Source organism: Dendrobates tinctorius, unplaced genomic scaffold (genome assembly GCF_039654945.1).
Source record: "Dendrobates tinctorius isolate UK_male_01 unplaced genomic scaffold, ASM3965494v1 ptg000183l, whole genome shotgun sequence".
Classification (NCBI taxonomy): Eukaryota; Metazoa; Chordata; class Amphibia; order Anura; family Dendrobatidae; genus Dendrobates; species Dendrobates tinctorius.
In genome coordinates, this window is record NW_027361850.1 from 8,358,277 (window position 1) to 8,373,963 (window position 15,687).

Consider the following 15,687-nt stretch of genomic DNA (forward strand, 5'->3'; position numbering starts at 1 on the left):
TATACCCCTGTCCTGGGTGCACAGTACGGTGATCCAGCTCTGTACAGTGTGTATACCCCTGTCCTGGGTGCACAGTACGGTGATCCAGCTCTGTACAGTGTGTATACCCCTGTCCTGGGTGCACAGTACGGTGATCCAGCTCTGTACAGTGTGTATACCCCTGTCCTGGGTGCACAGTACGGTGATCCAGCTCTGTACAGTGTGTATACCCCTGTCCTGGGTGTACAGTACGGTGATCCAGCTCTGTACAGTGTGTATACCCCTGTCCTGGGTGCACAGTACGGTGATCCAGCTCTGTACAGTGTGTATACCCCTGTCCTGGGTGCACAGTACGGTGATCCAGCTCTGTACAGTGTGTATACCCCTGTCCTGGGTGCACAGTACGGTGATCCAGCTCTGTACAGTGTGTATACCCCTGTCCTGGGTGCACAGTACGGTGATCCAGCTCTGTACAGTGTGTATACCCCTGTCCTGGGTGCACAGTACGGTGATCCAGCTCTGTACAGTGTGTATACCCCTGTCCTGGGTGCACAGTACGGTGATCCAGCTCTGTACAGTGTGTATACCCCTGTCCTGGGTGCACAGTACGGTGATCCAGCTCTGTACAGTGTGTATACCCCTGTCCTGGGTGCACAGTACGGTGATCCAGCTCTGTACAGTGTGTATACCCCTGTCCTGGGTGTACAGTACGGTGATCCAGCTCTGTACAGTGTGTATACCCCTGTCCTGGGTGCACAGTACGGTGATCCAGCTCTGTACAGTGTGTATACCCCTGTCCTGGGTGCACAGTACGGTGATCCAGCTCTGTACAGTGTGTATACCCCTGTCCTGGGTGCACAGTACGGTGATCCAGCTCTGTACAGTGTGTATACCCCTGTCCTGGGTGCACAGTACGGTGATCCATCTCCCAGCCCTGGCCCAATGAAGCTGTGTGTATCTGTGTGACCAGCCCTCCCGGCACCTCACAATAGCGCTATTCTTTCATTTTGCTGGAAGCAATTTTAGAACAAGCCCAATGTTATGACAACGGGTCGTGTTTACTGAGGGAGGAGCGTGGGCACAATGGGTTAATAGGACACTGTGCAGCCATGGCTTGCACATGGGGCTACCAGCATATACCCCCCTGTATGAGAGTAACATTGCGCACAGCTGCGCTCCGGTATATGTGTGCAGCACTGGAGGCGCAGGTGTAGCGGTAAAGTGCAGAACAGGGGCACAGCAGCGGGCACCTGCCGCCACATGGAAGCGCCGGTCTCCACGGCAGAACAGCCTGGGGCCCCGGTGCCGCTGAGGGGACAGGAACGCCATGTTCCAGGACCGCGCTGTGGGTGGCGTGGGGCCTGCTGTCCCAGGCTCGGTGTCCCCGGTGTCCCAGGTGTGCCGGCTCCGCCTCTGGGGCTGGAATGCGGAAGCTCTGGAAGGAGGAGCCCGCAGAGAGGCAGCGGGGAGACACAAGTCAGACAGCCCGGGACACTGTGGGGCATCGGGGAGCCGGCGCGGCCATTCCACCGGGGATTACGTCCGTGCCCGGGCACGTGGAGTACAACACACACCTAGCGCGGAGGGATCCGCCGCATGAAGCAGCCTGGTGGCACCATGCCCCCCACCTTGTGAGCCATGTCTACCCAGACCGCCCTCATCCCAGATCACGACCCCGCGCCCCCTGTTCACGATTTGGGCGCCTCGGAGCCCAAGAAGAAAAAGCACAAACCTGGCTCCCTGCGGCGGGCACTGAGCTGGCTCCGGGGGCGCAAGAAGAAGAAGCCAGAGGTCAAACAGGAGGGCAAAGGTGAGAGAGTGATGGGCACAGGCACATCTTGCCCATATGGAGCTGGACGTTGCTGTAGTGTGCCTTTGTCATGGTATGGCGTACCTGGGCACGATCCTGTGTAATCCCTATACCCTGTGTATACATCGCTAGTGGTCCTCTGGGCAGGCATCGGAATCCTGTGTAAGTAGTGCCAGCCAGGCCTCACAGCCCATACCCGAGAGCGTGCCAGGCTGCCAGTCTCCATGGACGCTGGCAAGGAGGAAGGGACAAGTACATTGAGTATATCTCTGATTAGATTGCTAGCCGGTATATGGCCATGTATATTTCATATGCACTCATTAATGCCAGGCACTGCCCAGTCTGAACTTGGCATCAGTTACATAGGAATGCGAGTAACTAGGAGGCAAAGAAATGGCCGTGTAGCCATTACAGAGAAGTGTCCGTGATTGTGAAAGCCGCCATTCCTTGTTCTGGGCCTATTTCTCACCAGTGGCTAGCTGACCGGCAGGGAGGCCACTTGCCCCACGCGGTGACGTCACACGTCTGTGCCATGTTACCTCACTGCAGATATTCGCGGCATCCAATGGGCCACTCGGTCACACATTAGCACTTGCTCAGTGAGTTCGACATTTTTCAAAATAATTGAAGACCTCCTTTAATAGTGAAATGTGTTCTGGCACGTTGCTGTTAACCAGGGCGCAGGCGACGGCCAAGCCTCGTGCATTCAGCTGCCATATACACCGGATATTAATAACATGATATGAGAGACTCATATTTCTGAGAAGTATGGCTACCTAAGGCTATACAGGCCCGCGTTCAGGCTTGTACACGTTGCACTACGCGCTGCTATACACAAGTTGGGCCGAGACATGTTCTGTGCGCACATAATGCTGCCTAATCTTGTGCATTCTTCTGTAGGCAGCAAGTCTCCAATATAAAGATCGTATCCCGCCAAAATGAAGTCTCCAGTAAGTGCGAGACCTTGAGCTGTCCTCAGCCATTTCTATCTTCTCTGTTATGGGGAAGGCGAATGACAACTATTATGGCGCCATTTCAGGTCCCTTAAGAGGTGCCACAGCTTTCCTAGAGATGTGCACCACAATCTTGGCTATTGATGCTGTGATATGGGAGCAGAATGCAGCTTAATGGGCTTCTCTTAGACATATCTGTTAGGCCAGGTTCAGACGGCCATATTTCATAGTTTGTATGTGGACCACAATACGTGGCTTGACGACAGGTCTGACTAGAGATGTGCAAACCCGAACTGTAAAGGGGTTCGTATGGGGCACCTAGTGTCCAGTGCTGAACAGTCCGGGAGTGGGGGGGGGGTGATTTTCCAGTTCCAGAGTTTGGGTCCCCATTGATTTCAGTGGGGTTCAGGGACAGTTCTGGTACCTGAACCGAACTTAGGACTAAAGTTCAGTCGAGTAACAGAACCTGAACTTCCACTGGTCTGCTCATCTCTACCTATGACCTCAACTCACAGCTTAAAGAGACCCGCTGTTAGGCCATGTTCATATGTTCAGTATTTGGTTAGTACTTTACCTCAGTATCTGTAAGTCAAAACCAGGAGTGGAACAATCAGAGGAGAAATATAATAGAAACCTGTCACCACCTCTGTATTTATCACCCACTCCTGGTTTTGGCCTACAGATACTGAGGTAAAACATTTAAGTTTGTGTTCTGGGTTTTGAGGAACTTATACAGACCATAAAATCTGCTTGTCTCAACTTGGCCTTAAGGCCCCCGTCACACATAGCAATCTCGCTAGCGTTGATCGCTGCTGAGTCACAACTTTTGTGACGTAACAGCGATCTCACCAGCGAGATCGCTGTGTGTGACAGCGATAGCGACCGGCCCCCCTGCCAGTATCGCTGATCACTGCAAGAAACCTCTGGACATTTTTTTCGTCGCTGATCTCCCGCTGGCCAGCACGCATTGCTGCGTGTGACAGGCGGGAGACCAGCGATCAGCTGTAAAATACTAATAAATATATTGTTATTCTGACCTTCCGACGTCCCGCGCAGCATTCCCGCCTCTCTCCACTCTCCGGTCCCAGTAATCCTTTGCAAGAATGACCGCGAGACTTTGTGATCCCGCGAGAACGGACATCATCGCGGTCATTCTCGCAAAGGATTACTGGGACGGGGACCGGAGCGTGGAGAGAGGCGGGAATGCTGCGTGGGACGTCGGAAGGTCAGAATAACAATATTTTTTATTTTAATTCTATTTTTTACATGGATCCATGGCATCAGCGCTAACGAACACAGCGATGCCGCGCGCTTGGCATCAATGTCCTGATCGCTGGTGAAGCTGCCTGTTTGACAGCTCACCAGCGATCACATAGCGACTTACCAGCGATCCTGACACGTTGATATCGTTGTCGGGATCGCTGGTAAGTTGCTTTGTGTGACTCCAGCTTTACTGTGAAAACTAGGTAACAACCAAGAAGACCACGAATACAGATTGTAGACTGTGAGCCCTCGCGGGCAGCGTCCTCTTTCCTCCTGTACCAGTCGGAGACTTGTTTTGGTCAAGATTATTGTACTGGTTTTTTATTATGTATACTCCCTTTTCACATGTAAAGCGCCATGAAATAAATTGTGCCATGATAATAATAATACAGTCCCAAAAGCTCCTGCAGTCCTACAGAACAATCTACCAAGTTCGGATTTGTTCAGATGTAGCGGTTGTGCTGTGATTCTTGCCTAGTAATGTTGCCCAGATGTCACGGTGCTCAAAATACCTAGAAACCAAACAAATTTGGGGTAAAACTCTATGCATTTTTATACTGCTCAGTTTTCCTAAAATGGCCACACCACAACCACTACATCTGAAAATACCCTAAGTAGCCAGATATGTCATGGAGGACTGCAGAAGATCTTGGGGATAATGTCTATTGGCAACCATCTTTGTTGTGACCCAACCTTACAACTAACTTAGAGATCTAAATAAGATATATTTATGAGGCAGTAATCACTTCTGTATTGGTTGCCACCTTATTTTCATGGAATGACATCTAGATTTTACAAGAAGAGATCTTCCCTGGAAAAATAGTAAGGCCTTTGTAATGGTTCCTACCGTATATTGAAGGCCAGAGGTACCGTATGTTAGAAATGGCTAACAATATAGATATACAAGGGATTATTTTATGTTAGTTTCAAAATCTTTTGATTTTCTGTGGGTTTCTATAAGAATTTCTGCAGGAAGATTTGTCATCCACTATGTTAGTGCTAACCAGGGTCAGACTATCACAGGAAAAATCATCTGATTTTCATACAGAAAACTCTTGATGATTTTGATACAACCTTTTGAATGATATTTGTCAATGAACTAATTTTTACCTGGACTGCACACAACCATAAAATACACTTGTGTGAACAAGCCCTGAAGGAAACTGTATTTTAGCTTGTTTGACTTGTGTATATACAGTATGTGTAAATATATATGTATATATATATATATATATATATATATATATATATATATACACACACACACACACACACACACACACACACACACACACACACACACACACACGAGAGCAGCAGCACTCTATAAGTGCTAAGATGTATGTAAACATTGAAAGCACCGTTTTTTTTATTTCACAGCTGGAGTGGTGCTTTAAATGTAATTCCCCTGCCCCCTGTATCACTCACCCGCCACCTTCATTGTTTTCCAGCGTTGCTCCAGTCAGTCTCCGTTAAAAAGTAAAAAAAAACACAAAAATTGAGCTTGGTCTAAGTTGGTACACGTGCAGCACATAAACGCATGTTCGCATTGGCCATAAAACATACAAAACCTACAAGAAGCAAAATAAACATAAACCCAACTTTAACAAAATAAGTAAAAAGCAAAAATGCATTTAAATAACACAGGGTTCTTAGTAATATTGTATTTGGTCAAAAATAGTATAAAAGCCGTCCCACTGTCGACAAGGTGACCCTGATTGGGACGGTCCTACACTGTCTAATATTAAAAACCTTACCATGTGTCAAAGTTGACCTCAGTGACCTCCGTTAAAAAGTGACCTGTCTGGAGCTGGTCACTTCGCAGTGCAAGTCTGAGAGCTTTGTTATGGCTCTCATAGACTTGCATTGAGAGCTTGTGGCGTAGCTTCTGACTTCCGGACAGTTAGTAGCTGCGCTCACAAGATGGTGCCGCTGGACCGAAAAATGGTAAAGGCACTGGAGGGGGGAGTATATGACCGGGCGTAGGGGACTTCCGTTTAAAGTGCCACTCCAGCTCTGAAAAACAAAACCCTGGAGTGGTGCTTTAATATATGTGATTTGAAAACTGCATTACTGCTACATAGAATATACTTACAAAAATGAAGGTAATTAGTGCAGAAATTGGCCAAATCATGCGTGCCCATCAACCACAACAAGGCCAGCTTTCTTTGATGGGACCGTAAACTTATCTCTCAAACATGCCTCTCCCGGGCTATAAGCCTTCAAATGTAATGGTGGGTAGGATCCACCATTAATTAAGAACACCCCTGAGTTAATGGGAGGAGTGCACAGTCAGAAAAGGAGGCAGTCACAACCTCCAATAGTAAACTGCAAAAAACTGACCATCACTTGCAAACAGAATAAACCTAGTGTGAAAAGCTGCAATGACTGCAGTCCAGCAGCACTCAGGAAGCGCTATGGTGTGTAGATATTATAGTATTATACACATATGTGTGTATTTTAGCTTGTTTTACATGAGGTATAGTGCTGACCCTTCTTCTGTCGGGGGCTTATCTCCTTCATAATAAATAAGGCATGCTGCCCATTCCGTGACTGCAGTAATTATGCAGTGTCTGCTTACAGTCAGGTGGTCACATTCATACATAACAGGTCTGTCATGGCATTCCCCTGTCAACACAGTGATATTGCCTGAGGGTGTTAGCAACTGTGGAGAGAACATGCCATAACATCCTGCTGCCTAGGATGTGCCCTGTGCTCACATGCCGGTAGCATGTAACATATGTGGCCACTTTGTCTGGATGGGATTTTCCATGCATTCCCTAGCACCAGGCGCTTTCCTTCCCGGAGCGGTCACACACCCACTTTCCCGGAGCTGTCTTCCACATGCTGGGTGTATCTGTGATATCACAAGTCACAGTGCTGTTATAATATGTCTCCAGTTATCCGGACGGTTGTTTGCAGGAGTCGTTCCAGCGATCTTCATATAACTCGATGCAGCGTGTTGTTTTTCATTTCCCATTGTGTGTCCCGAGCTTGTGTAATGATGGGGTGACATGCCAAACAGAGCACAATATGTTTGGGTGGGGTGGAGTTAGCAACAGTCAGCAGCTGATTAGTGCTCTTGTTGTGTTGTCAGTACCGTACATAGAGTATAGTATCTCACATATACTACATTACGTTAGTGATTACTTACATACTACAAGCGCGTGTGGCCAAGCAAAGTATTGATGTATATATTGATTGTTTGTGTTTTGGCTAACATATTCAGAAGACTTTTTTTTTTTCAGATGATGGCATTGTACCATTGGTTAGCTAAATAATGATGTCAGTAATGGTGATTTATGATTCCAAGTTGTGCAGTAGGGCACATTAATTTATGCATATATTTTTATTCGAATGCATGAAAAATGAGTAGGAAATTGCATAGACCTAATTAAACATTTCCTGTCCCTTTTGACTACAGCTTCTATGCTGACTTAAGTGTTGCTATGGTTACAGACTATAAACAAACTTTGTGTTGTCAAGTTCTGCATATATAGTTTTTTTGTCTGTTTCCTACATCTCAATAGTTTAAGTAATTATTGGCTGTAGGGGACAGATGGAAAGGAATTGACTATGGATTATAGATAAAACAGCACTTGGCTTATTTGTAGTCTGTAACTATGGAGACCCATAGGCTTCAATAGGAACTGTATCTATAAATGGTAGGATATTTTATACAAAATGATTTGCAAGTTTGTTTCATTTTGTAATTTGGGTGAATTGAAGGGAAAACAAATCAAAGTATAGCAGATTACAGTCACTAAAGTCAGTAGCCTCATCAGCAAGTTAGGGGACGTTCACACACAGAGGTTTTTAACATAAGAAAAAAAGGCACTGAAGTGACAGAGAATCCACTGGAAAATCTGATACTGAAAGTGCATAAAAAACAGCCCTGTGGCGTCAGTATAAAGTGGACCAATTACTACTCCTAAAATATATAATAAACTGGGTACAGTAGTACAATGTAGGATGCGCTATATTTTTTTATAAGAATTTGGGAAAGTTATGAAATGTCCTACAAATGTTTGTTCTATTCCCGATCGAAGGATCTTGGCTTTTAGGTGAGATGAATCTGTGCTGCACTTTATGTACATCCTCAGTAGTGAAGCAGGGCTGTGTGGTCGGAGTCAGGGAAATTGAGGAGTCGGAGGTTTGGCTTTCTGACTCCACAGCGCTGAAAAAAGCACTCCTGCACACTTCCGTGTAGCCAGTAGGTAATGGGCATACGCCTAATAAATGCACATGGAAAGGTCTGAAATACATAGATACTAAGTGCACCAATGGTGAACATATTCATTCACATAAAAGTACATAATGTACTAAGCAATTTAAATAAAAAAAATGCAGAAAAAAGCAGCCATACTTATTAATACCCGGTCACAATACTAATGCACTATAGGATACAGCAGACTCCCATGATGAAATTTAATTAGTATTGTGACCTAGTGTTGGTAAGTATGACTGCTTTGTTTCTGTTACATGACCTACTAATAAGGATGTTGATACGCTAACCCTAGATAATAAACTATAACACTCTAGGAACACTGCCTTGATAATGTCTATTTGGTTCATTAATCCAGGGAAATCACAATCTCACCTCTTTCACATAAAGTGCGTGTTCTCCACAGTAAGGGCCCCGTCACACATAGCAACGCACCAGCGATCCTGACAACGATATGACCCTGTCAGGATCGCTGGTGTGTCGCTACATTATCGCTGGTGAGCTGTCAAACAGGCAGATCTCACCAGTGATCAGCACCAGCAACACGCGGGTAACAAGCGACGCACGTCGCTTAGTTACCCACTGTGTACCTTAGTTACCAGCATTGGTGCAGGGAGCTGGTAACCAAGGTACACATCGGGTTTCTGAGCGGCGCGCGGCACATTGCTGTGTTTCAGATAAAAACACAGTTTAATAGCCCCTGGCGACGAGCCTCATAGGACACTAATCGGAAAGATGAGTTTCCGGCAGCTTCTCCCTGTCCTTTGCCCTGGAATGACAGGTTTCTTTCTATACATACACTCAGGGAGAGACCTGTCACTGCAGGGCAGCTACTGGAGACCCTCCTGTCCAGCTAGTCTCCCATGCGGATCAGTCCCCAGCAGCTTTTGTTTTTCTCTGAATTGCTGCAGTGCTTCAGCATTACACATATGGCTAAAATCATGCAGCCAGTGTCTGATACTTGCTGCCCATATATTGGCAAAATAAATGAAACATGAGAGAAATTGGTCCTTTTTACATAGGTGTAAAAATAAACATAGCAGCCTAAATGCCATTCTGGAGGATAAATTGAAAGCAAAAATGAAGTTCCTTTGGCCCAAGAAGTCTTCTTCATGTGAAAACTACCATAAGAAACTCATGTAAAGTTTATGCATTATTTTAATACAACCTAATTGCAAAAGTGCTGTCTATAATAGGCAGTATATTGGACTTAATGTGCAAGGGGTAAATCGCTGCTATAATATATCAAGAACAACAAGGATAAAAGAAACTATCCAACATCCCAGATATTATTATAATATACAAAAAACTTTTTTTCAGAAAGGTCAAATACAGGAATGCAGAGGAAGGAATAAAACATACACATGCAAAGATTGGGCGCACATTCAGTGATCACACACTCATATTAACCCATGTTAATGCAGATACAAAATCAATGGAAATACAAAGACACTGCCGATATTCAATTATGGCAACATCCCATGTGGCTTAGCTCAATATCCTTTTCGTGTAGATTAAGGTACCATAATATAAGAGTGATACAGTAATTATCCCAAAATTACCTTAATCAATGTAGCCAGATGGGACAGTGGGATCTCTGAATGACTGCACGCCCACCCCGACGCGTGTTTCAGATGAAGCCTTCGTCAAGGGGCTCATTACATTCTTCAACATTGAAAGTTTAACACCAAGAAGGAAAGTAGTGGAATTATGGGAATCACTGGATCGATAGACATGATAATGATATGCAATTTATGGTAAATGGGAACAACATGTTTAAATCCTCTCTACTTATTCAGTATTAGCACCATGCGCAGAAATGCATACATTTACACACTTTAGCTGTTATCAGTGAGGTTATTAATGGTTGTCTGAGGACTGTTTTGCTACGATAACTGCACTTGGGTACACAACTCATCAAGATCCGCTGCTGGCTCCTCTTTTTGTAACATCTGACCAATGATGTCCTAGATGTGCTGAATGGGTTCAAGTCTAGAGACACTGCAGGGCAAATGGTAGCACATTTAGGCCATGCAGGCTGCTCACAGTAGCACAAACATGCAGGCATGTTGGTCATGCCAAGGTGTGCAGCCTCATTGATACAAACCAAGGTGTGTAAGAGTGTGTATTTCTGCACATAGTGCTCATACTTGATACTGAATAAATAGAGATGCTTTGAAAATTTTGTTTCCTTTTTTTTTTTTTTACAATTTGCTTATCAATAACATGTTTGTCAATTCTGTGATTTCCTTATTTATCTTCATGAGTTTTTTCGCAGTGTTGCAATTTCAATGTTAATGAGTGTATAATATGCTCATCTGAACAAACCCAAAATCGGAGACTGTTTTCCCCAGTAGATTTGCATCAAATGTGACTAATCTGTGTGTGGACACCCGCTGTGGAATCTGTTTCAATATAAGTGACTCAAACAACACGGATTTCCCACTGAACACAATAGGAGTCTGTGGAATACATGTTAAAATCCACATAATAAAAAAAACACAGTAAATATAACCAGGACTAGAGAAATCTCAATAGCCAAGTAGCCAGTGCACTTAGACATCTCTTAGCATTTTATGTTTTCTGATGATTTCTACAAATGTTCATATTGCTAGATGTTTCACAATCTCAAAAGTGCATGTGTCTATGGTTCATTAAGTGCCATTGTGAAAGATTGCTTGTCCAAAGTATCAATAAGTAGTGTCTGTCGCAGTCTGAATCTTCCTTCTCAATAGATTTGGATACCTGTATGAATAAAAGGGTTGGCCGAGGTGCACTCCTACCTTACAATTGTCCTTTATCACCCAGGGGGCTTTTTTATTTGAAGTCTGTCTAGGACTTATCTGGGTGCCCCCTCTACTATCTCTATGTGGATAGTGGATGTTCATTGTAAATGGATCCCTCTGGATTGTTGTGGACACTGCTCCCTGTAATCCCTCCAGAATTAATCCTCTTTGTGTAAGCAATCCTTATCAGAGTATGATCAGCCATTGTCATGGGTCACTGTCAGACACTGGTTGCATTCTGTACACAGGTCAAGGGCATGTGCTGGTTTCTAGAGTTGATGTGACGGCTGCATATACCTATTCATCTCCGCCTGACTCAGCTGTATTTGTGGTTTGGAGAAGAAAACACAACTGACACAACCACATTAATTGTGACCCACACGCTGACGTAATGGTGTTTGAACATCTGACATTGTTTGTATGGCAGAACATGCCATCTTTAATTAAAGCCACAAGCTTGCCAGGTCTTACCGTACGTACATTGTTTTTATTGAGCTAATATGCTACCTGCACATTGAACTTACCTGTGCAGTGTGTGACGTAGCTGAACATCTGGATTATCTTGGCTCCTTAGTTAATAGAATTAGTCAGTGGTTTCTGCATCTGCTTCTCAGTTGGCATACATACCGTAATTTGCATTTCAGTATGGCCACTGACAACAGCTGAGAACTATACCTATTTATTCATTTATACACTACTTCTAGGAATGCTCACTTCATGACAATCATGCAGTTTAAACAGGCTGACAATCAACTGATGAACAAACAAAACGCGTGTTCGTCGGGTAAAATGATTTTTAAGCAAGTTTAAAAATCATCAATCTCTGCAGCACATCGTCATGTGTAAACAGAACTCTCGCTGCTGAGAACCTTGACAGCCTATACTCTCTGAGTAATCTTTTACTAATCGTTCAGTGCACATAATTTTGCGTGATCTGTCTGTGTAAACAGGTTATTAAAGGACCGACGATCAGTAAATGATCACCAATCGGCGGTCGTTTTGTTTGTGCAAATGTACTCTTTGGATGTATCCGCTGCAGATTTTCTGAAAAGAATATCACAGCAGCTAAAATAGTTGCATATTTTTCGAGAAAGTGTTAAATCTCATCAACAATGCTTGTTCTCTCATACACAAGAGATTTCCACTCTCAACTCCGTGGTGGATAATCTTCTGAATCGGTCCGGTGTGTCCCCTCAAAGTTCTTGTTCGTCTTACACTTTTTTGACACATTCCAATGAAATAATTTGGAGGCGTCCATCACACCATTCTCACCTATGATGGAATGCAGCCCTAGGCTAATGAACAGGGAGGGAGGAGCAGGTCTTCTCAGAAATTTTTACTTGCATGAAAAGTGCTCCAAAGCTGAATTGGAGGCATCACTGCACATTACATGGTGGCCATTAAAATCTGAAGGTTTCTGCAGATTTTACAGTGTGTGCATATCATTATGGAATAACTGTTTCCATCCTATATTTCCTTATCTAGATTGACAGGATTCTTCAATCATTACTTTCTTATTAGGTATGTGGCCATGTATAGTGTTGAACTGCCGATTCCTCAATAACTCTACAGTCATGGGCAGAAGTTTTGAGGCAGACACAAATTTTGGTTTTCACAACCCATTCTTGTCTAATCAGTGCTGGGAGTTTTTCACAGTTTTCCTTTGTTTTTGTTGGTCCACCCGATTTTTGAGAATTGAACACAGTTTCTCAATGGTTATGCGATTTGGGGAGCTTCTTGATGATGGACCCAAAATTTCAATGTATTGTTAACCGAGCCACTTAGTTATCAATTCTGCCTTATGATATGGGGATCCCTCATGCTGGAAAAAGCATTGTTCAGGACCAATTTGCACCTGGATGTTTGGGGGAAGTTGTACTTAGGGGATGCTTAAATATCATTCTTTATTCATGGCTATATTCTTAGGCAAAATTGTGTGTGATTCATGATCATTCGCTTGGTTGTAAAGCAACTCCATACATGGATGGTCTCAGGGTACTTTACTGTTGGCATGACATGGGGTTCATGTTAGCGCTCACCTTTTCTCCAAGATGTCCAAAAAACATCAAGGACAGACTGACATTCTGTAGCAAATATAGGGATTGTACTGCAAAGGACTTGAGTACAGTTAGTCTCTTTGATTAAGTCACTTCAGACTGGTTGGGACAATTGGAGAAATGATTGTCCATTGAAGAAATTGTGGTAGCAAACAAACGTATAAAAATTAAAATAAATTATATCTATCTACGGTATATACTTTTATAAATTAGATGTACACTGTAATGTCATACAACAATTTATGTCTGGAAAAAGTCCCCCAAAAAATCACTATCCTCCTTTAAACAGGATCCTTGAAATAATGTAATGTTTGCTTAAAACCTTTTTTTTTCAACTTGTTTACATACTTCCATTGTATGATAGCCTAAGTGCATAAATAAAGCCTTTGGTTATAGACAAATGGCTTAACTTCTGTCTTCAGATTTTGCTATTAACGACTAAGAAAGGAATACTAGGAAGTATTTTTAGCATCGTAAACTTTATAGGGTTACTTTCAAAATAGCATTTTCTCAATAAAATAAGGGATAGCATGCTGATTGTTGGAGGTCTTCAGTCCCAGCAGTAGGACCTCCAACAGCGGAGCGGGGGTATAAATGCTTACCTCCAATAGGAAAGCTCAAAAATATATTCAGTGATACACATGCATAATGTCCATAGAAACCCACTATATAAGTAAAACTAAAGGTGTGTGTGTGTATATATAGATATATAAATATATATCCTCAAATAGGTGCATGTGTGAACTGGACTGTGTAGTAACCTTTCAGCAATGAAACATAGGAAACCAAGAGAGAGAGAATTGGCAAAAGGCCAATATAATGGTAAAACATACACTCACTGGCCACTTTATTAGGTACACCTGTCCAACTGTGTGTTAAGACTTAATTTCTAATCAGCCAATCACATGGCGGCAACTCAGTGCATTTAGGCATGTAGACATGGTCAAGACAATCTCCTGCAGTTCAAACCGAGCATCAGTATGGGGAAGAAAGGTGATTTGAGTGCCTTTGAACGTGGCATGATTGTTGGTGCCAGAAGGGCTGGTCTGAGAATTTCAGAAACTGCTGATCTACTGGGATTTTCACGCACAACCATCTCTAGGGTTTACAGAGAATGGTCCGAAAAAGAAAAAAAATCCAGTGAGCGGCAGTTCTGTGGCCGGAAATGCCATGTTGAGGTCAGAGGAGAATGGGCAGACTGGTTCGAGCTGATAGAAAGGCAACAGTGACTCAAATTGCCACCCGTTACAACCAAGGTAGGCAGAAGAGCATCTCTGAACGCACAGTGCGTCGAACTTTGAGGCAGATGGGCTACAGCAGCAGAAGACCACACTGGGTACCACTCCTCTCAGCTAAGAACAGGAAACTGAGGCTAAAATTTGCACAAGCTCATCGAAATTGGACAGTAGAAGATTGGAAAAACGTTGCCTGGTCTGATGAGTCTCGATTTCTGCTGCGACATTCGGATGGTAGGGTCAGAATTTGGCGTAAGCATGGATCCATCCTGCCTTGTATCAACGGTTCAGGCTGGTGGTGGTGGTGTCATGGTGTGGGGAATTTTTTCTGGGCACTCTTTGGGCCCCTTGGTACCAATTGAGCATCGTTGCAACGCCACAGCCTACCTGAGTATTGTTGCTGACCATGTCCATCCCTTTATGACCACAATGTACCCAACATCTGATGGCTACTTTCAGCAGGATAATGCGCCATGTCATAAAGCTCGAATCATCTCAGATTGGTTTCTTGAACATGACAATGAGTTTACTGTACTCAAATGGCCTCCTCAGTCACCAGATCTCAATCCAATAGAGCATCTTTGGGATGTGGTGGAACGGGAGATTCGCATCAGGGATGTGCAGCCGACAAATCTGCGCCAACTGTGTGATGCCATCATGTCAATATGGTCCAAAATCTCTGAGGAATGCTTCCAGCACCTTGTTGAATCTCTGCCACGAAGAATTGAGGCAGTTCTGAAGGCAAAAGGGGGTCCAACCCCTTACTAGCATGGTGTACCTAATAAAGTGGCCAGTGAGTGTATATTAGGCTTTATTTAATCAAGAAATGGGTGCACAATGGGAGTGGAAACAAACAGAAAAAAGTAGGAGGTAATCCAGTGTATCACCTGTAACAAATATATGGATGTTCAGTGGATGTATGAAAAACAGTATAGCCAATCCCAGATATCACAGAGTACGCTTACACTTTATACGAGATTATCAGATGCAGATGAAATATCATCATGTCCAATGTCTGAGGATAACATGAAGTTCAGCAGCATAGCAAAAATTCTGGTGTTGAAGCCATGACGTAGTATATAAGCGTATGTTTGTGCCTGCAAGAAATAAGTAAAGTGCTATAGTGCATAGATGCCCAGAAGAAAAAAGGCTCCTAGCATATCTAATTGTGGCAAGATAATGAAAATCTAGTATACTGTGAGGGTAAGTATATACAGTGAGGAAAAAAGTTTTTGGCCTCTGTCATTGCCAACAAAGGATATATAACAAAATATTGAGATTAAATTTTGTTAATGACCAAATACTTATTTTCCACCGTAATTTGCAAAATAAATCTTGCCAAATCAGACAAGGTGATTTTCTGGATTTGTTTTCTCATT

General features: G+C 43.7%; 1 protein-coding gene and 1 long non-coding RNA gene across 2 annotated transcripts in view; one reads left to right on the forward strand and one right to left on the reverse strand.

Annotated features, from left to right (window-relative positions):
* The first annotated feature begins 1,421 nt into the window (after positions 1-1,421).
* Positions 1,422-15,687, forward strand: part of NHSL3 (NHS like 3) — a 57,285-nt gene continuing 43,019 nt past the window's right edge. The window contains exon 1 of the mRNA XM_073552006.1: positions 1,422-1,789. Coding sequence (XP_073408107.1) covers positions 1,618-1,789 — 172 coding nt within the window. The 5' untranslated portion in view covers positions 1,422-1,617. The remainder of the gene's footprint in view (positions 1,790-15,687) is intronic.
* On the reverse strand, positions 3,882-6,977 carry LOC141055053 (uncharacterized). Its single transcript, XR_012221464.1, has 3 exons — positions 6,101-6,977; positions 5,434-5,576; positions 3,882-4,517 (listed from the first exon to the last, which is right to left on the reverse strand). It is a non-coding gene; the product is annotated as an uncharacterized lncRNA (long non-coding RNA).